We start from the raw sequence: 21,725 nt of genomic DNA on the forward strand, positions 1-21,725 counted from the left end.
ACGAGAGTGAAGCTGCCTTTACGGGTTTATACACTTGCCTTTATATGCTTGTTAGAAAAGAAAGAGCAATACAGCTGTGTATTGCTCTTTCTTTTCTAACAAGCATATAAAGGCCCTTAATATTTCATTTTACATCCATGGCACTTTTTGCTGAATTTTCATTTTGGTCTCTTGGATGTGTTCAAATGAAGGACAAGTGTGAAATAGCTGTGTACTGTGGGTGGTCTCTGTGGCTCCCTCTCCTCATAGCGCCTTCGCTTTTTGCTTTTGTAATAGTACATCATTTCACAGTGCAGAGGCTGCTCTTGTTTTCCTCTTGTGTTTCTTTTTTTGGAGTTGAGCTGTGATATCTCTGCCCAGCTGTGTAGTTCACTCTATCTCTAGTACTGCTGTGTGAGAGGAAGCATGACAGGATGATGCAGCCTGTCCATCTGCTTTTTGCACTAATTATCTTTTTTAGGGGGCAGAGTGGGAAATGAGGTAAGATGAAGCAGTAATTGGTTACACAATTTAACACCAACTAGGCCAAAATTCCTGCTTTAAAAAAAGAGAAACAAAATATCTAATTTACCAAGAAGAAAGAATCACAGACTGTGCATCATGAGCAGAAGGAGAACAAACTGGATATCGCACACACCATGTTCCTAAAAACCTCCAAACTCCTTGTGTGTCTTCACATGATGTTATGTGTGAGCTTTAAAGTATTTATTTAACTGCTGTTTGAGAGCGAGCTCTGCTGTCAGCCCTTTTTGTCTCAACCTACAGTGCAACTATAAGATAGTTATCATCTTGTCAAGGAGAGCACAAGTTAAAATGTTACACATTTTTGGTCACAGACTTTAATTATGCTGCCACCTGCTTAATAAAAGAAGAAAAGAATATCTTGAAAACTGGCACCAAATTGAACTATGAACTATGAGTATGGTAGTTTTTTTTCAAGTTTTTTTTTTTTCAAGTTTTGATTTCCATAAGAAGATATATTTGTGGTTTAAAGCACCAAAAACCTCAGTTTCGTTTTACATCTCCTCTGTTCTGATTGGCTGACTGTTTTCTGAATGATCAAAGAAAAATATAGCAGATAGGAATTGTCTATATGTATTTGCATAGAAAATTACCTTTTCTATGAAAGGAAAACAAGAGCTCTTTGAAAAAGTATGGGGGCATTTTATTAATTATCTGAAGATGATTGATGGGCTCCTGTATTAGGAGTAGGATGCAGGCCTAGCACACCTCACTTTACGCTGACTGTAGGACATTGGTGATTACTAAGTATAGGAGAAACATTTGTTGGTTCCTTCTTGATTTATTTTTATTCTATAGTGTATATGTGTGTGTGTGGTTAATGTAGGTACATGTGTACGTGTGTGCTTCTCGTCTTTATTTATCTCTATTTGTCTTTTGCTTATTCGCTGTTATAGTTAGTGGAAATCACACTTTATACAACATGGGACCTTTAATAAACAACTGAACACCAGCCTTTTTTTGCAAAGCAGGAAGAAATAGAGCCTTCCCTGAACAGAGCATTGCCTCAGGAGGGAACTTGCATATTGAGTGTGGCAGCACTTGAACACAGCATTAAAGGTTTTCATGTTTAATGGGGTACAAAGTAAAAGACTGACAGGTACATCTAACAGCAGGCTGAAGCAGGAACCACTGTGTCTGCATAATGTACTTGCACTCATCATGACAACATGACATTTCACAGCACGACATCAGTGCCCAGTCAAACTGTGATCTTCGTTAATGGTGCAGCCACATCATGTTCATATCATAAAAATAAACCATTTCACATTTGTCCTGTATTCTTAGCACTTCCTGGGACTGACAGTTAGTATAATTATGTTGCGCAGTAACACATTAGTTATGGCGATTGGTGTTGTGTTACTTTATGATTTGGTTTCTAATCCCAGTAACATTCCACAGAGCCTATATCTTCAAGATTTGTCTCCCCTATACCTGCCAGGCTCCAAACTTTTTTTTTTGTTTCTAAAATAGTTAGGATCTAGTTGTAGTTATAGTTAGTATTATTTATTATTTAACAGTTAGGTTTTGTAATCTGTCTATCTAGCCTGTAGATTTTGGTGCTGTATTCTATGAAGTTGATTCTGTTATTTGGTCTGCATTAGTTTTAGCTGTACCCAGCTTAGCAACCACGTAACTAAATACCCCAAAAATATACCTGGTTCGTGAGTCCAGCCTACACACAAACACACACACACACACACACACACACACACACACACACACACACACACACACACACACACACACACGCACGAGTCAAAAATAATTTTAAAGTTCTCTGTCTACAAGAGTAAAGAATAAGAAGAGTAAAAAACTGTAATTGGAAATCTTGGCAACCAACAAGATGGCTGTTGTGTTCACTTTGTAATCTGTGGCTGGGTGATATATTGGTGTCACCCACAGCACACTCCTTCAAGGGATATGATGAGCCAGGGAGGGAGCAAGCTTGGGGTTTGTTCAAACTATCTTTCTATCAAACAGTTCTTATTGTTATTGATGCAGTATCTATGGCCGGTATATAACACTATTGTTTTTTGACTGTTCCAAATATTTCAAACCTTTCGTTGCTGTGGAGAGAACTTTCAAGGCTCTTTCCTTACCCCAGACATAAGCACCATGCCACCCCACAAAATAGGATGCTATTATGTTGCCACAACACTGAAAATCTTATGCTATACTTTCTGCTGTGTGGAGGCACAGCTCTCCAACAGATCAGACTCTGCAGAATTATTTTCCATACTGTGTATTGCCTGTGTTATCGAAACAGCGTTGTTTGTCTAAACACTGTGCGCAGCAGAAATCCTCACACACCAACAAACGAAGCCACAGGACTCCTCCTAAACACCTCACCGGAGCAATAGCCAGATGCCATGAAAATCCTCACTCCCGCTCTCTCCTTGAGCCAACTTTGCAAGTTCATTTGCACCCGTCTAATCTCCCGCAACACATTCTGCTCATTCTGCTCTCTCTTTCAATGCCTCTTGCAGACTAAAGTGCATAACATCAGCGTAATAGGGAAGGAGATGCACAATGTGCCCCCACCCCTGCGTTTTGCCTCTTGACAAAATGCAGTAAGCATCCCTGGCTCAGCCTTACAGAGAGCCCAGGTGCATTATGGAAATTGTCCTGTCGTCTTCGGTCTTGTACTGTAGTCCTCTGAGCTTTACAGTCACACTCATTACCTCAGCTCACTGTCAGCACTGTAGCTTTTAACACGTAACGGCTGATAGCTTGTACAGAACACATGCACACACATGCTGCCTTGCTGAAAGAGTGTAAAGAGGGGGAACATAATTTCAGTATTTAAACAAGTGACAACAGTTTAACAGTGTGTGACATGTCCTTTAAATCTACCCCCCCCCCCCCCCCCCCCCCCCCCCCCCCCCCCAGCGCACTGAGAATCTGTTGGAATAGACCAACACTTTGTCAGGGTAAATGTAAAGAATGCTTTGAGGCGGACTGTGTGTAGGAATGCGAATGTGTGACCTCAAAAGAAGGGTCAGAGGTCATGAGGTCATGGCCGTGGGTCACAGTCACCATAAAAGGATGTGGACAGACTACTGTGGATAGTTATGTTGAGAGGAGAGGTGGTGACATTTTTATTGATGATGTGTAACTCAGCTTTGTGGACCTGGAGATTCTTTCTGATGGCCATGCTGCTAAATATACATAATGTTTTATCTCTTTACTGTTTAGCTTGACCACTTTGTAAGTCCCAGTGCCTAAAGCTGACATTGTTAAGGATTCTCAGACCAGCACTGATTTTATGTAAGAGCTGCTCAATATAAGCAGAAGCATAAGGGCAAGCAGACAGCACACAGCAAAGCTACTTACAAGACAGGCTTTTATGACTTTTATTGGGCTTTAGACTTCACTTTGTATCCCCATCTCCTTATAGAGGATAACAGAGCTGACATTAAGATCTCCTGTTCCCTGGCTTTGCTTAGTTTAGGATGAAAAGCGGTTGATTTTTATTGTGTCTACAATCCAAGTTATGGTATTTGAGAACAGTGCCATCTGCCAAAGCATGCACGTATTCTGACCGCTCACCAGGTGATGAACTCTGACCTGTATCCAGTGACATGGTCCAACACTTACCCTGTGTCCCATTTTCATGAGGCATACTATTTTTTTATTTATTTTAAAGATATTTTTGGGGCATTTTTGCCTTTATTTGACAGGACAGTAGAGAGTGACAGGAAAGGGGCAGAGAGAGGGGGAATGACTATAGGAAAGAGTTGGAGGAGTCGAACCGGCACTCACCTGCTAAGAGCATCAGTTCATGTGGTATGCGCCCTAACCACTCCGCTATCGGGCCGGCCCCAAGGCATACTATTTTTAACCAGGTTTTAATTGACACATTGTCAGTTAGGGCGTCAGTTGGCATAATGGTTAAGGTGCCTGAAATTTGCAAACAAATTAATTTAGTTTATCAATCACAAAAGATTGACAGATTAAGTGATAACGGGAAAAAAAACCTGTTTTCACACTGGAAAGGGTAAAATTCTGATCAACCTTTAGTATGTATACTAAATTCACTTGTTTTTTAAATATTCTGTGGATGAACACTATTGTCCCACTATGAGATGTAAATTGTGCATCAGCAACATCCTAGAAGAGAAAAAGAAAAACGTGAAATTGTGTTTTCTTTTTATTATCTTTAAAAGGTCGTAGTTTTCCGGTAGTAATTTGATCACTCATCACATTATCCTCTGGGCCTGGGATTAGAATTAGTAGTAATTTGGAAGTGAGACAAAACTTAAATAGAAGGGTGATCAATGGAAAAAAGATAATGTACTCACAGATCTTAAATACTGCCTTTAAAATCATGCCAGATCAGATAGCATCATGATTTACGCTGAAAGAAAATTTTTGATAATGAGTCAGCAGCCCACGGGTTGAATCAAATGCAGGAGCAGAATTTGGTTTCAGGACCATGGACAGCATCAGAGGACAAACTCATCTACATGAGAGCTTCTTCTGTTGTCAAGAAACCCAGTCAGGTCTGGCAGTTACAGCAGCATTATCATGTTAGTGTTAACATGTGACAAGACTCAAAGGCCTTTTTGGTGACTTAGTTCTTTACTCATTATATCCTGCCATTCTGCTGATGTAGAGGTTGCACTGATTTTGTCAGTCGGCAGTTTTTATCTTGGTCTCTCACCTGTCGTAGAAGTCAAATCCATACCTGACACAGACAGGGTCGGGGTTAAAAATGCTTGAATGGTGGGGGGTCAGACATGGTCACAGATTCAAAGAAAGGAGGGCACATTTACAGAATGAGAAAAAATGTATTTAGACTGAAATTTAAAGCCCTGGGTTTTGGTAATAACTGTAATCATATCCATGTAATAAATACAACCTTATATACTAATATGAAATAATATCAATAAATTGCTGCTATTTAAGACTAAAGTCCCCCATCCCCCACACCCACCCCTCCTACACAGGAGCAAGACCCCAGAGGCTAGATTGCATTGTTCCAGTTTGTGGACATTAGTCATTAGTCTTGCAACTCATTTTCAAACAAATCAATTATATTATGCAAATCAGAGCAACACTCAGCACTTGTTCAGTGGTGCTGGGTCTTTCTCTGTTTACATGTGAGTGGAGGAGGGGTGGGCGGTGCATTTGAAAGGAGTGTTTGGGTGAGTGGGTGGAAGGACAGATGTCCCTATGTGTGCATGTGCGTGTGTGTGTGTTTCAGCCACTGCTGTTAAGAGTGATCACTCTGAGACACTGCAGATGAATTCTGCCACCTATGAGAGCAGGGCATCATGACACATGGGGACCAAGGCCGGCCGAGAACACTGGTTCGTAGGATTAATTAGTGAACTTTGTTGAGTGCTTAATGACGCTGTCAGGGGGCTTTTCAGTAGCTCTCTACCCCCTTTAAAGTAAATATATTCAAAATGGAAACACAAGTTAGGCTATGGATGAAGGGAGTTGATTGTCACTCTGTAATTTTCGGTCTGAAAACCTTGTAAGTGCGAGAGGCGTAGGTGTGCCGGTGACAAGGAGCTAGCTTTTCAGCTGTCAACACCACAATGCTTGTCACTAGATGTTTTCCTCCAATCAAAATCACATTATTCAAATCTTTGGAGATGTCAACAGAGCAAACCTCAAACTTTTGATACTGTATGCTTTTAATTCACTCTGAACCTCCGGCAGCTCTGTGAGCCATGTGACAGAGCAGAAGGAGAACGTATGGGTCGGGAAATAATGACATAACCATGCTCGCGGCTGTGGAAAATTTTGACCTCTGTTTGAGCTCTGTGGATGTCAGAGAGGGTCTGACTGGGGTCAGGACAGCACAGTCCTGTACTGTACTGAGGGCTATGGGACAGTGACCCACTCTGCACACCCACAATTTTCACACAGTCGCCATTCAAGCGCTGGATCTAGTACTGATTGGCCCATTCTCAAGCTTGAAAGACTTCCTTTCAACTGCATGATAATCTGGGGTCAATTTGGCACCAAGGGGCTGATAGTAAGGGGGGTAAGGAGTCCCCAGTCTCTACTTCTATACAGCTGTGGAGATGGACAAACTCTATTATGGGTATAGAGCCAGTAATGATGTTTTTGCATGCAAAAATGATTATATTGGGAAATGTCAAGAATTTAAATCAGTGCAATGGTTGAGAAATTGACCAGTTGTGGTCTTAAGAAACTTGCTAACTAACTTAAGAAATCCAGTTGTGAAACATCTGGCCCTGTAGTTTCATGGTAGCAAACTGGTGGTAATGGCTGACAACACCTTGGTTGTGTGTGTCTTCCTATTAGCACATATCAGTTGTGTAAAGATTTTGTTCAATTTATCATTCTTAAAGTTTCTATTATATCAAACCTTATCTGTTGCGTGTAACACTACTTTCAGCTGTCATTTATTCATCATCAGTCACAGCTTTTCAGCATTTCTTCACTCCAAGGATTTACAGGAAGCAATGCATGCACCAGATGGACAGAATCTGGAAAACAGGAGCTGCGCATGGGCACATTGCATGCAACTTGTGTGTATATATACGCGCATACCGACATTGTCCAAAAGAAGAGGACAGCGCGTTCCAGGAATTAAATATAACTGTTTACTGCATAGTAAGCAGTAAATTGAGAATTTGGACACTTAACTACTCATTATTAATCTTAGCATCTGCAAAATGTGTCACACTGCATTGTGGAGTCACAGAGAATGGAGTCCAGTTTTTACACAAATTTAGAGCCATAAAGGTTAGAGCTTGCTGAAAGGTCTCCAAATTGAATTAGGATTGTGTAACTATACAAACATGGAGCAGGACATGACTGAAACAAGCCATGTCTACCCACTCTAACCTCTCGTTGGACAACAGTGAAAAGAAAGTACACACACAGCTTTCTCCAGCAGGCTTTAAGAGGAGATCTGAGATGATGAAACACAGATGTGCTCTCACCATTTAACATCAAGAGCCTCCATTACTCTAAGGCCCAGGCTCATATTTCAGACAACAATGTGTTTTTGGAAGATTTGTGTGACGGAAAAAAAAAAACATGTTATGGTTATGAAGATGGAAGGGCTACAGCGTCCTATTGGAGGGAGCAACAGTCAGAGTGTGGAAATGGTCGGATGTTGCTTGTTTTCCAATAGCCGCAGTTTCACTGCTTGTTTCTTGCAAATCATGTTGCACAAACAAGCATGATTAACTTGATATCTCAGGAAATTGAATAATAGCTGGGTTCATGGTTCACTGCAGAGAGGAAATAAGTTCTGTGATTGTGCTGCCAGGTTGTTCGTGCATTGCTTTTCCTTCGGTGCCAAAATGGGTTCATGAGTTTTTGACGGAGGAAAATACAGCAGACAGTTCTGAGCTCAGAAGACTGTTTGTTACCAGTGGAAATTATGTTTTGGAATCTGTGATTTGATCTGCTGGTCAGTGTGGATTCAGAGGTCAGACCACTGATGTCATCCTGTCTGATTCCAGTTTTGGGTGTATGTTGTATGACTCCTCTCCACTTTGTCTCTCTGTTGCCTTATTCAGGTTCATCTTGGTCTTCAGCTGCCTGGTGCTCTCAGTGTTCTCAACCATCCCAGCTCATCAGGACTTCTCCTCCCACTGTCTCCTAATCCTGGTGAGAAACTGTCATTCCTTATGTTATTTATTTAATTTCCAAGACATTCATCTTTAAACCCAAAGAGCCTCATCATTAAACCCAAATAGCAAAATGCTCCTGGTTAATATCTGTATTAACAATGCTTGTGTGTACTATGTCGGTATTAAAACATTACTATCAGGCTAATCTATAATCAGAAACTCAAATATCAATTTCAACATTAGCTTCAAAAACTGTACTGACTCTTCCTCAAACACAACCATTTTAATATCATTATGTTGCTACTCACAATACTGTTAAATAGTCCCTGTCACACACTTCTAAATGTTTTTCTAATAATGACATCATGTGGTTTAACTTTCTGAGGAGATGGCATTCACATTGTGAACTCATTTGATGTGATACAATTCATATGACAGTAGGATTATGTATTTGCAGGCAGAATGTTGGACCACTTCCTGTCAGTGCAACTAGCTAACTTGCATACAACACACACCATGAAGCATTTTCCTCTGGTCTCAAGTTAATCAGGGCTGAAATGACAAATACAGGGTCATCAAGTTTGTAAAATCTTTCTTTCTTTCTTTCTTAATACTAATACTAATACTAATATTCTGTTTAAACCTTCTCCACACTCTCATGAATACAATTTTATTGGGGAAATTTTGCTTTTTTTTTGTGTTTGTTTTTTGTTTTGTAGTTAAAATTAAAGATACTGATTAAACAATTCAGCCTGTAAAAGCTAGATCATGAATCTACAGACATGCTCGTGGCTCTGTGAGGCACCCCGCCCCCCTAACAGAAAGCAGAGGTTATTTTTTTTTTGTAGTGATCATATTTGAACCTGCAGCTTGTAGCAACCATTCCACAAATTGCTCTGTGCTAATTGCAGTAAGGCGTTTTTATCTAATGGAAGCTGAATCGATGTGTGTGCGTTAACAAACAGCCCGTTTGCATTAATTGTGTATGATGATATGCAATGATGTATTTGTAATCTACACTGACAAGCAATGAATAACCTATTATGCCTGAAAACTCACATTAGTGTCGTCTGTTAGCATCATTAAAACACTGCCAAAACAGCTACTGTTTCTGTGTTTTTCATCAGGAGTTTGTGATGATTGTGGTGTTTGGGTTGGAGTACATCATCCGTATCTGGTCGGCAGGATGCTGCTGTCGCTACAGAGGATGGCAGGGACGGCTTCGCTTTGCCAGGAAGCCCTTTTGCGTCATCGGTGAGTTGTTCGAGCAAAAACTTTCAATTGAGTCTCCTTTGTGGACACAGACTTTAATAATTCTCCTCATAAAAGTAATATTTTCCAGGAGCAGTATCATTTCTTCTACTTCGCCGTTTCACCTTTCAGTTGCCCTCTACTTGCCCTCTAGTGGACTGTGGTTGTCGCAATTTGATATTAGATGTAAGCATGGTTCCACAGCACGCTATTCACCAGAGTTTGCTCATGTCATTCTCAGTTGTGGTCAGGGCTCATAAGAGCAGAGAGCATTTATGTAATGAGGTTGCATTAACTGCCTTTTTTTCTTTCCACTGTTTAGACATGGATCTCTCTCCTGCTTCTTGGAAAGTAGACTAAGGGTGCTTGAGGGAAGGAGAACAGGGCTGAGAGGTCATGCAGGGTGCCACAAGCTACTCTCTTCACACTTTGTAGCGAGTGGTGCTGTTTGCCAGCGCTGAAGGAATGTGAACAAAACAAAAGGGTGAAAATAAAAATAGAGAGAGAAAGAGGCAGTGTGAGAAGGAGAGCACGAGAAAACGAGAGAGATGATGGGATAAAGTGAGAAAATGAAAGAGAAAATGAGCTGAACTCAGAGCACCTGAGCAGTGGAGAAACAGATGGAGGGGACACAGGTTGATCTGTCCCATCATACATTTGTGGCTTTCACAGATATGCTGTGCTGTTACTGTGTGAATGTTTCTAAGGTTGCTGAACAGAATCTTTTTTCATAAAGAAGCTTCTTAGGTGTTGAAGGTGTTACTACTGAGTGCTATAGGACTACATGAATCAGTAGAACTATGATTCTCTATCAGCCTGGCTACAGTGCAGTTTTTAATTTCCTGGTTCTGGCTTTCCTATATGCTTTTAAGTCCATCTTGCCAGACTAATCGAGATTTGACTGATTAGTCAAATGCATTTTCCTTTCAAGTTTTCACAATATTTTACCATGGAGCTAAGCTGATCTCCTCTGTTTTATCATCTTCTTTTTTAGAGTTGAGTATCATTTGCAGCACTATCAACAAGATGATTAATTGGGGAGGGACTAAAGTTAGCACAGACGTCATCTGTTCTATTGAGACATGGCACTGAATTAAATGCTGTTGGAATCACTTCTTTAAGTGTAGGATGTCTCTATACGGTTTTCTGTGGGTGACTGCTCTAATGGAGGAGCAGAGAAGCGTGTAGATCTGCAACCCTGCCTCCTGGTGCCAACTAAGGGTTGTCACAGTTTTGGTCTACTTATAGACTCGGTCAGATTTCTAGATATAAGAGCTGCTCCATCCAACGTACGACGTACGCCATCTCTCCTAATCAGACCAAGTCTTCCCAATAAAGTCCTCCAGTTGTGAACAAAGCCAACATAATTTGCTGCACACCACCTCGGCAGGAAACAGTTGAAGACGACATGTACACCACATGCCGTACATGTCATCACAGCGCAGATAGAGGGGCAACATGTTTCAACTTGCTTGAATTTGGCTCCAGAAAATGACAATGCTGTAGTGAAAACAATAAGTGACTACATACATAATTAAAGGTTCTGTAACAAGATTTTAAACAATATACAATATAGCAGTAAATAATTATTATATTTACTACATAAATATAGTGGAGTAATGGCCTCCTGAGCATAGACCGTAACCAGCCTTGGAATGCGTGCATGTTCATGTGGTTGAGTTAAACCATTGGCCTTCCCCACATTTAAACATACAGGCACTGCCCACACGTGAGCTGACACAGTTCAGTATGCAGTGTTCAGGTGAAAGCAACCTTCCAGAATTTCCTCCACTGAAGAAACCATTTTTTCTTTTAAAGGGTTTAAAGGCCCTGACAAAGAAAGAGATAAGACCAGAGCAGAGGTGGACCGGCTATAGGGGAGTACTGACTAAAATCCTGGTTGACATCAAAAAAATTTTCAAGTTTTTACCGGCTTTATCAGTATCTTTTGTTCGAACACGGTCCTGAACGAAAGCCAAACAGAGGTCGGAGGTGTAGCTGAAGAAACATTTGTTTTGGTCTGAGACACTGGTGGTCTAGTACGACATCTAGTGGCAGTGACAATTATTTACAGAATCTTTAAATGTTAGGACATATTAACACTCAGTGAGTGGCAGTGAGTGGCAGACTGGCAGTGAGTTAAGGAGGTTTTCCCCAGACTGTCTAACTGCTGATCATGCTGACACCACTTTGTTGTTGTAAATACAACATTAACATGACACAGCTTTAGTCTAGTGGTACGGCAACAGTGGAGAGTTTTCATAAAAAAACTGTCGCATGACTCTGGCAGCTAAAATCTAATCTCAATTTAAAATCTAGAAATTATTAATATTGCTAATAATCACACGGACAGTACAGCCATAAGTTTATATTGTTGAGGTGTCATTTGTCTAAACCAAGGTATTTTAACCCTGATCTAAGCAAATAATAATTATATTAGTGATAATAATAATAATAGTGATTGAGTGTGAAAGATCATTCTTGGCCTTGTGCAGTATGTGTGACAAGATAATCTCCATAACTCAAGGTCCACTCACTGGATTTGTCTGTGTTTTCAACTACATCTCATGGTTATCGTCAGCAAATAGATACAATTAGATGATTGCTGGATGACTGAAGTCCCATAAGTTGGTCAGCACCTGAGCCAGTTTCATTCACTGATGAAGACCATGAGATGTGGTTGAAACTCTTCAAGATCAACAATAGTAAGACAAGACACAGTCTGTATCCAGTCATCAATTCCTGGTGTGCATTTTCCGTTATATATTTTCACATCATGACATTACAGTATCATGACAACTGGTAACTTATATTAATGTTTTACATATTTGTAATATTTGATATATGAGCCGTAATCACTCCCCTGGTTTACCTGTAAAATATCTAAAATGAACACTGAACCCTTTAACACACAGTATACAACTCCTGCTGCAAGGGTTCACTCAATCAAAACAAACAGCCTTGGGTGATGTCATGAAATAGTAAGGGATCATGGGCGTTGTTGTCTTCACCATCATTGCCCTAAGCTTCTCCTGGTTTGGATTCTTTCAGTTTCAATTGTTCAGGAGGTTTTTACCAGCAGCCAAATTGTCTACAGAGGTCTCCTCCTCTCCAAAACACGAGACATTGTTTGTCTCATTAATCAATCAGTGACTATAGGAATATGGTTAATCTCTCGCCATTCTAACTCGATGCACGGATTAATAATAGTAATAATAATACAACAAAGACATTGTGGCTGGTGTCTGTTGTCTTTGAAGTGTAATATTATGTAAAGCTGCACAACACGTCATATTCGTCGTTGCCAGGGAAAAGTGGAATGCCTACAAACATTTCAGCAGCAATGCAGCCCAGAGACCATATATCATTCGCCTCACTGAAGGGAGACCCCACTAGGATCTCTGGAGATCTTAGAGGAAGAAGAGAAACACAAACATATTGCTCAGGTTAAAAAGAATAACATAAGCTAACAAATAACAGGACTTCCTTAATTTGATATCCATTGGTCGGAGATACACACGATGCGTCGCATGTGCGTGGCAACTGCGGAACATCTTGGTTTTCATTTCGCCGCCTATGTTAACAGATTAGGGTTGGACACACTGCCTGCGTGAGACACATTGAGACACTGCGTGAGTCTTTCGCATCGCCGCTGTTTCATGTGATCTTGAGATTTCGGCCTGTTTTTCACGTGTGAGGCCCATGTCTTTTAGGAAAAATAGACAGAAAAGATCTGTTGAGGACATTTTGACATCATACCAGCAATATTACAAAAAACTGACACCTTCCACTATAGTCTCTAAGTCTAGGCTCAATCTGAATGTTATAGACATGAAAAAACATGTTTTAACCATTTTAGCAGCTGCATGTGGAGACAGCGGCGTTTTAGAGGCGTTTTCTGTCAAAGTATCCTGCAAACAATGTACACAGATAGAGCTTCCAGATGCAGCGACGCAGCAGACACGCATCTGATGTGAGCACGAGCGTGTTTTTCCTCAGCAGATCAGCACGGCAACTGTTAGTGGCTGCTCTAAATGATCCACCATCGTGATATTTATTATATTGGCATTAAGTCTGCTTGAATGATCCTAATGGTCTTCAGGAACTCCAGGACTGTAGCCAGCTGAAATCATCAAATCACCAACAGTTAAACTCAACTATATTGCAGGCTTAATTCATCAACACAAACTAGGACAACACGTTTTCAACGAATGCTTTTCCAGAATGAGAACACAGAGATAACAAAAAGAAATACGTACTTTTGTACGAGGCTACAACACAATATATGACAGTTTCTGTCAAATATTCCAAACATGTACAGTCAACTATATAAGCTACATGAATGTCTCACAGCTATTTCCACTAGATACTTCTCCCTACAATACAATGTGTGTAACAACTTCTATTATTACAAAAACATAGTATTACAAAAACAAACCTGTTGCATAATGGGGCAGATCTCCTTCAAATGAAGAGACTGCTGCTGGCTCCTCTGCATGTATTCATCCAGCCTTATGTCCAGTCTCTCGAACTCCAGATAGTAAAAACCTTCCTAGGAGTCGCTCCCTCTTATTATGTTAAACATGTCTGAGTCGAGCTCTTTCATCATCCTAAACGCAGCCTCCTACGTAAGAGTGTAAGAGTTTTGATTTGAATGCAGTATGTCTTTTGAATCACTACAAAAGTCAAATGGTGATACACAGAGTTTGTGCTGTACCTCTTTCTTTGCTTCCTCAATGTATTCCCTGCTTTGGAGGATTTTTAAAGCCACCATTTCATTGGTGTTCAGGCAGAGGAAATCAGGCCTTCAAAGATAACCTCAAAGACTGTTTCTCCTCTCGTCTCAAGTGTGAGAAATCAGAAGATTTCATCTTTCACCATGGATGAAAAAACAAACGACTTAAAACACACAGGGTCATATCTTGCCTCACAGACCCTGACAGTCAGCACCCATGGATACAGCAAAAGAAAGTTTACAGGAAGGGAGGCAGCTCATCGGGGTCTGTCAGGATCAGTCAGTTATCTTAATCTTTAAAAAAGTTTAAGTCAAACCGTTACTTCGAAAAACAATCTGCTAGTGTCAACTACATAAGCTGAGAACCAAGTGGAATTAAATACTGGGTTAACAAAATCAGATTTTAATCTTCATTGCTACCAAATGCTTGAGAGCTTGACTTTGAGCTATTCATTTAAAGCACATTAAGCACATTCTTCGTCGTCGTCTTCTTCTTATTATTTTTCTTCATCATCTTCTTCCTCTTCATCTTCATCATCTTGTTTGTATTCTTCTTCTTCGTTTTCTTTTTTTTATTCATCCTCTTCTTCTTCTTAGTTTCATAAGAAGCTGAAAAGTTTACATCTTACAGAATGTTGTTGTTTGTATACCAGCTCCAGTAGTTTGCACCTTACCTGCACTAATTCCTGAATAAATTACGCTCAGTAAAGTACTGTATGACTGCATCTTAACAAAGAGACAATATGGGGTTGCATTGTGGGAAAATAAGGATCCTTTTTTTTAATCCTGATTCTTATATAACAATAAGATGATTCTGATGATTCTGATTCTCTACTATTTTTTTTTTTTTTTTTTTTTTTGGCAACTGAAAAGAGGGACAGATGGCTTGTTGGCCTGCAGCATATTAACTCACATCATTTCCCACCACAACCACAAGCACTCATTTTTAATGCACCTACACATGGACACATATTCAACCTTCTGACGGTCACCACACCAACCCACCCCCCACTCCCTACCCCCTGATTTTTTTTTTCTCTCGGCACCTTCAAAGGGAGTGAACCCATTGGAGATCCCCATCCCCTGGGTGTCAATAATGTATTTTTCATGGTGCTGCTGCTGACTTTTCCCCTTTTCCCTCTTCCCATTATGACTCAACTGGTACATGGTTTATAGCAGGAGCCAACAGCCACACCTTGATCAGCATTTTCTCTTAAAAAAACCAACACTACTCAAGGGTAGGGTTTCAGGTGGCATGTCACTGAATTGGAAGATCTGCTTGTGGTGGAGCGAAGCAGGAAACGTGTTTTTTTCTTGAGTGAAAGGAGCTTCATTTGTCTGTGTGTGCGTGCGTGCGCGTGCACGTGTCACTGTCTGTGCTTTTGTTTGTTGATGAAGGTCAAAACACAACAACATTTCAAAAAACAAAATAAAATTTCAGAAAACACAACAACATTTCACAAAAAAAACAAGAATTCCGAAAAACCACAATATTCCACAAAACAGAACATTTCACAAAACAAAACAAGAATTCAGAAAAAAAACAATATTTCACAAAACAGAACAACATTTCACAAAACAAAATAAGAATTCAGAAAACAAAACAACATTTCACAAAACCAAACAATATTTCACAAAAGAACATTTCACAAAACCAAACAATATTTCACAAAAGAACATTTCACAAAACAAAACAATTCAGAAAATAAAATGACATTTCAGATTACAGAAAAGGCGGGACAATGCTTGTAATCCATGGCGACAATTGCATGTCAGTTCCTGTTCCTTCTGTGTACTCTCAACAGTGTTTTTGCACAAATTTTGGCCAACTTATCAGAGCTGCGCAGACCTGGGCAGATGTTTGGATACAGAACTATGTGGCTGACTTTAAAGCAGAAACATGGCCTTTGTGTTAAACAGTAATGTGAATCCTTTGTGAACTAAACCCACGCGGTACCTTGTCTTGTTCGAGTCGCAGGTTTATCAGATGCAGGTACCACTCTATGGGTCCAAATTACTTGTGGAATGTAGTAACACGCCACAACTAAATTATGCCAAATTACTTGTGGCGTGTAGCACACAAGAATTACATCATATGTATGTCCTTTGTTTAAATATTCCCCTATAATTTCACTCTCCTCCTCCATTCTTTCAAACTCAGTTTGAAATTCATGCAAAAACACTGTTGAGAGTACACAGTGAATGACATGCAATTGTCGCCAGGGTCTCTGTCCAATCACAAACAAGAGGTGTTGTCCCGCCGCTTCGGTAATCTAAAATGTTGTTTTGTTTTCTGAATTGTTGTTTTGTTTTCTGAAATGTTGTGTTTTGACCTTCAGGGCCACCGTAAATATAGTTTGTCTGTACTTGTGCTGTCCAGGATGCTCTTATGAGGAACTGAATAGAGATCTCGAACCGCAGTGGTATTTGGTGTGGAGATGTTGATCATTGATGATATTTAATACCTCGTGTGTGAATTTTATTCTTCATGGAACAATGCTTCTGTCGTCTCCACTGTCCTGTTTGTGTCCACAGCAGATTGATGTGGTAGTCAGGCAACCTGTGTGAACATATAGTGTATATTGAAAGAGTACACAGTACAGTATTGTGCTGTTGATGCCCATGGCAGCTTGTGTCAGCTCTGTAATATGGAGCCTTTGTTAGGATAATCGACAGTGAGGTGATTACTGCAGATAAACATCAAGACAGTTCCACATATTCTTACCCCCAAGGCTTGAATGAGGCTGTCTGTGTAAAGGCCATTTTCACATTAAGATCAATATTAATAAGATATACTTGCCCTTAGGTTGAACTTTTATCATGGGTGAACACTCTGTCACTTGCTGCTCTTATGATAATTAATTTGTATTTCTTTTTCTTGTCATGTGCCTAAACATGTGCAACCAATTTGCATGACTTTGTTTTAGCTGTGATCATTGTCATTTCCCACTATTTGGCTAACACAAAAAAAACAACCTTGTGTGTGTTTCCTCTCTGCCCTCCAGACATCATAGTGTTGATAGCGTCGGTGGCGGTGGTGTCAGCTGGCAGTCAGGGCAACATCTTCGCCACCTCGGTCCTGCGAAGCCTGCGCTTCCTGCAGATCCTGCGCATGGTGCGGATGGACCGAAGAGGAGGTACCTGGAAGCTGCTTGGCTCTGTGGTCTACGCACATAGCAAAGTAGGTGGCGGGGGGGGGGGGGGGGGGGGCAGTATTAAAATTGTTATTGTCATGTCAAACTATAGTTTCCAGTTCAATTCAAGGTGAATTTCATTTGTAACAAAGCCTAGGCTTGTAAATTTAGTTTTAGTGAAATAATGAGTAAATGGTAATTATCAAGTGAATACATGTAAATTAGGTTATTAGAGAAAATGTATTGCTGTACTTACTGAGTTACCACATTTTAAGGTACACCTGTCGAAATGTGGTGTGTTGACACAACGTCATTTGTGAAACCATAGCTAGTGGAGGTGTATTGTATTGTGAGGGGTTTCTATTATTATGTAAATGGGATTCTACACACATTAAACGCGTGTAAATTTAGCATAATATAGTGTTCATTAGAGTACAGTATATCCACATTAACTTTCTTTAAATCTTTGGGAAAGCTGTCAACTGCCTGGTGAGATTCACTGCATTAAGGAAGTCATACAGTGTGTTTCCATCTATTTGTTTTTCACACTTTCAATTTGCTCATAAAAAAAACCTCAGTGAAGAAAAAATCCTCAAAATTTCACAAAAGGCTTTTGTTGGTCTAAGCAAATTAATCATATGAAGCATGTGACTTAAATGTCCACTGGAGTGATTGAAAGTAGCAGCAAATGAAAACATCAGATGTTGTGGAGTGATAAGTGACGTTCCTTGAATGAAACAAAAATATTTCTATTGTGTTTTCTACATTGTTTTTCACTGTTTGAGATTTGACTGGATTCCTCTCTTCTTCTACTCCTGCAGTTGTTTTAATGCTACCTGAAGAATTACTGCCTCAGTTTATCTTGACAAACCAATTCCTCCTATTCACATAAAAGTAATGGATGGAACAAGCAGTAATTAGCATTTTCTTCTCTTGCATTTTTGTGTGCTCCATCTCAGTCAACCCACACAAATCCTCCAGCTTCTTTTAATTTCTATCTTAGATCAGTGTGATCCAGTGTGTGATCAAATAACACGTGGTCGAAAACTGATGCACTAATGCAGCTCTGTGTCTCTGGATTGTGTATCTACCTGCAACACATGACACTCATGGAGCCAGACAACAGACTGAATCAAAGAGATAAAAGAAATGTTTTTTATAAATTACATTTGAAAATAAGCAAACCTGCTCCTGGCCCATGTACAGAGCTTTAGGCAAGGCAAGTTTTTACCACAACAGACATAATCAGATCCATTTACGTGTGATTTCCTCCTGACATCATCTTACTGCCAGTGGTGGAAAGCAACTAAATACATTTAGGCTACTTAAGTACCGTAGTTCAGTGCAGTTTTGAGGTGTTCGTACTTTAGTATTTCCATTATAAACTACATCATACTTACTATACTCCACTGCAATTCAGAGGAAAATATACTATTTTTTTTTAACTCCATTACATTTATTTGACAGTAAATTCAGTAAAAAAAAACATTTGTCTTGATAACTCTTATAAAAACAACGCTATGTCTATGAGCTGTTTAGCAGTTGCACTGATTTCTAACTCCAAACTTCTCACATGGTTTCATGAAATATGTTCCTGCTCTGTTGCACTTTTGTTGTTGGGTTTCTATGAAGAGCTCACACCCAGCAGATCTACAGTAAAACATAGCTCCAAAAACAGGTCATAACTTTCACTTGTATCAACTGCTCAGTCTTTTATATAAACTTTTGTCCTCAGAGTTCACAGAAAAGCTGATTTATGTTGCTCTACAGTGAGTGTTCCTATGCCAAAGTGGTTGTGCATTAATAAAGTTCTCTTTTTTTCCATGATTACACTGTGAACGTTGGTTTTGAACTCTGCCTACAGGAGCTGGTAACCGCCTGGTACATTGGCTTCTTGGTTCTTATCTTCTCTTCGTTCCTCGTCTACCTTGTGGAGAACAAGTTCAACAAGGAGTTTGCCACCTACGCTGATGCCCTGTGGTGGGGCACGGTGAGTTTTGAGGATTCAGTACAAACTCATAATGGAAATGATGGCTTTAACAGCTGCTAGACAGTACCTGTAGCTATCTGAGCTCTTGAATTGATTTTTTTTTTTTCTTGGGCAACAAAAGAACTTAGAGTTACACTTCACTGTACAAAAGTGCTCTGATAATTCTTTAAGAAAAATGTGTCCTGGACTGGGTGCTGAAAATCAGTGTCCTTTTAGTTGTATCTATTCAGTATTTCATTGCCTCTGAGCATTCACAGAAACTCCATAAACATTATCCCTGCTCATATAATGGCTCAAAAATCATAATGGCACCAAATGGCTGCATCACCTTTGTCATCAACCAGAGCCTGAATGACAGATAATCAGGGTGATCAGTCTGCCAAAACAGAGGTGACGTCTATATAGATGGAAAGGCAGATAAACACAGAGACAAACAGAGTGCTGAATGCAATCAAGAGTCTTGCAAAGAGGTGCCAGTTTCTGTTCACAGCCAGGTTTATTTGCTCCTGTCATTAAATAATGAATACACTGCATGAACTGCTACTGTCAACGGCTCCATTCAGTGGTCATATTTTCATGAGCTAAGTACCATCACTATGAATCATTATCACAATTAACTCAGTTTTTTTATTAAAATATTGTTCAAGATACTTTTGTCCCCTCTTCAGTCAGTCAAAGGTGTAGTATTGTTAAAAAGGCCTCTCGTTGTGTCTTTACGGATCACATTCATAGACTGAAGTATGGCTCAACACATGAAGGACAACAACAACCCACATACTGTGCCTGAGAAACCTTTTTAGTCAAAACAGAATAAACATTTCAGCCACAGGCTTTCATCAGTGAATGTAGAGCCAAGGCCAAACAGACTCACTCCTACAAATCCTCCACACAGGTCTAATCACTCAGATGTGATTACAGTGCCTGAAGGCATGTTTTCAAATCTTGCCTCTGTGTGGCAAAATCAAGCAGTATGCAAAAGGAACGACATGCAAATACATTACAGTTATGCATATCAAGAGACATTTCAACCAGAATTGTTAAAGAGAAAGAAACACAGGCAAGTAAAGAAAAATATAACTGCTCATAAATATCTTATTATTCACAAAAATACTAACAGACTCAAGTCTGTTACAGGTGAATCCAAATGAACCCTCTAAATGTTATGTCTGTTTTTGCCCAGGGACCTTGATATATCCATGCTGATGGGCTCAGAGATTTTGAGACATCTGCCCCAGAAACATCTGTCACCACCTCAAAATTACAGAAGCAAATTAAATGTTCTTTTTGCTGCTCAGACAAGTGAAAAAAATACATTTAGAAACACTTACTATTAAGGCACCATGTGTAAATTTAAAGGTCCCATACTTTACACTTTTCCTTTGTTTTATTTGAAGTTTTGATATCCATAAAAAGACGTGTTTGTGGTTTCAAGAACCAAAAACCATCTCTATGTAGTTTTACGTCTTCTCTCTCTGGAGTTCTAGTAACAACAGGTCAGTGACCATTTTAGAAGAGAGGTTCTGAGCCTCTATTCTGATTAGCTGACTGTTTTGTGAGTGATCAAATAGAAAAATAAAGCAGATTTCAGGTAAACACTCAGAATAACTGAATCCTGCAAGGCTTGGACGGTGGGTCTAGGTGGCCTGGGCTTGGGGCATGGCTGACAACAGTGACTGCTTTGTTGTGACATCACAAAGTCCTGATGGCTAATTTTAAGGCTCAGTTTCTGAATGTAAGCATTGTGCATTTCTCTGTGGACAGAGCACTGTGATACTTTTACAGTATTGCTTTCTAATGGTGAATAAATCTTTGGTTTTACAAACTTGAAAACACAGAAGGGAAACAGTGTCACTCCTATTTTCTGATGGTCTGAAGCCCTAATACATTATTCATTAAACATTAATAGAGTTATTACTGATAGCTTATAAAGCCCCAATAAAGAGTGCTTTATGAGAAAGTGTGAGAAAGTGATACCATGAAGCAATACGACTTTCAAGAAACAATATCCAGGTTACACACCACATTCCCCAGACCCCTCCTGTCAACTGTTTTCTTTGGAACTACTTTCTGCCATGAAGTGCATTTATTATATTGACAAATAGAGCTTACATACAACTTGCACTGTGGTTATTGTAATATATTTTTTCTTGTATTTCATTAATTTATATAAATCCTGAGACATTTCAATATGAGAATCATTCAGGACCTTCAGCTTATTTATTTGTTTTGACAGATCACCCTGACAACCATTGGCTATGGGGACAAGACACCAAAGACGTGGACAGGACGGATGCTGTCTGCAGGCTTCGCCCTCTTGGGCATCTCCTTCTTTGCCTTGCCAGCAGTAAGTCCAAACTTTCCTTTAACTTTGCTTTTCAGAGAGGGAGAATTTATTAATCCTCTTCTGAGAGATTGCTTTATGAATTACACAGTCAGGCTGCTATTTAATTTGAATTTTTTTTTGCTAATATTTAATTGCAGGCCTGTGAGGTTAAGCTAAAAGTAATATATATTGTAAGGAGGTG

The 21,725-nt window shown here is 39.7% G+C and overlaps 1 protein-coding gene across 5 annotated transcripts in view; it reads left to right on the forward strand.

Moving 5' to 3' along the window:
* LOC139636465 (potassium voltage-gated channel subfamily KQT member 5-like) overlaps nt 1–21,725 on the forward strand; it is a 120,139-nt gene that overhangs the window by 76,383 nt on the left and 22,031 nt on the right. For all 5 annotated transcript variants that reach the window (XM_071504570.1, XM_071504574.1, XM_071504572.1 and 2 more), the window contains exons 2-6: nt 8,037–8,127; nt 9,218–9,344; nt 17,082–17,257; nt 19,075–19,200; nt 21,434–21,544. In XM_071504570.1, the coding sequence (XP_071360671.1) occupies nt 8,037–8,127; nt 9,218–9,344; nt 17,082–17,257; nt 19,075–19,200; nt 21,434–21,544 (631 nt within the window). The remainder of the gene's footprint in view (nt 1–8,036; nt 8,128–9,217; nt 9,345–17,081; nt 17,258–19,074; nt 19,201–21,433; nt 21,545–21,725) is intronic.

Source organism: Trachinotus anak, unplaced genomic scaffold, assembly GCF_046630095.1.
Source record: "Trachinotus anak isolate AG129_WGS33_773 ecotype Australia unplaced genomic scaffold, CSIRO_AGI_Tana_v1 ptg000019l, whole genome shotgun sequence".
Lineage (NCBI taxonomy): Eukaryota > Metazoa > Chordata > Actinopteri > Carangiformes > Carangidae > Trachinotus > Trachinotus anak.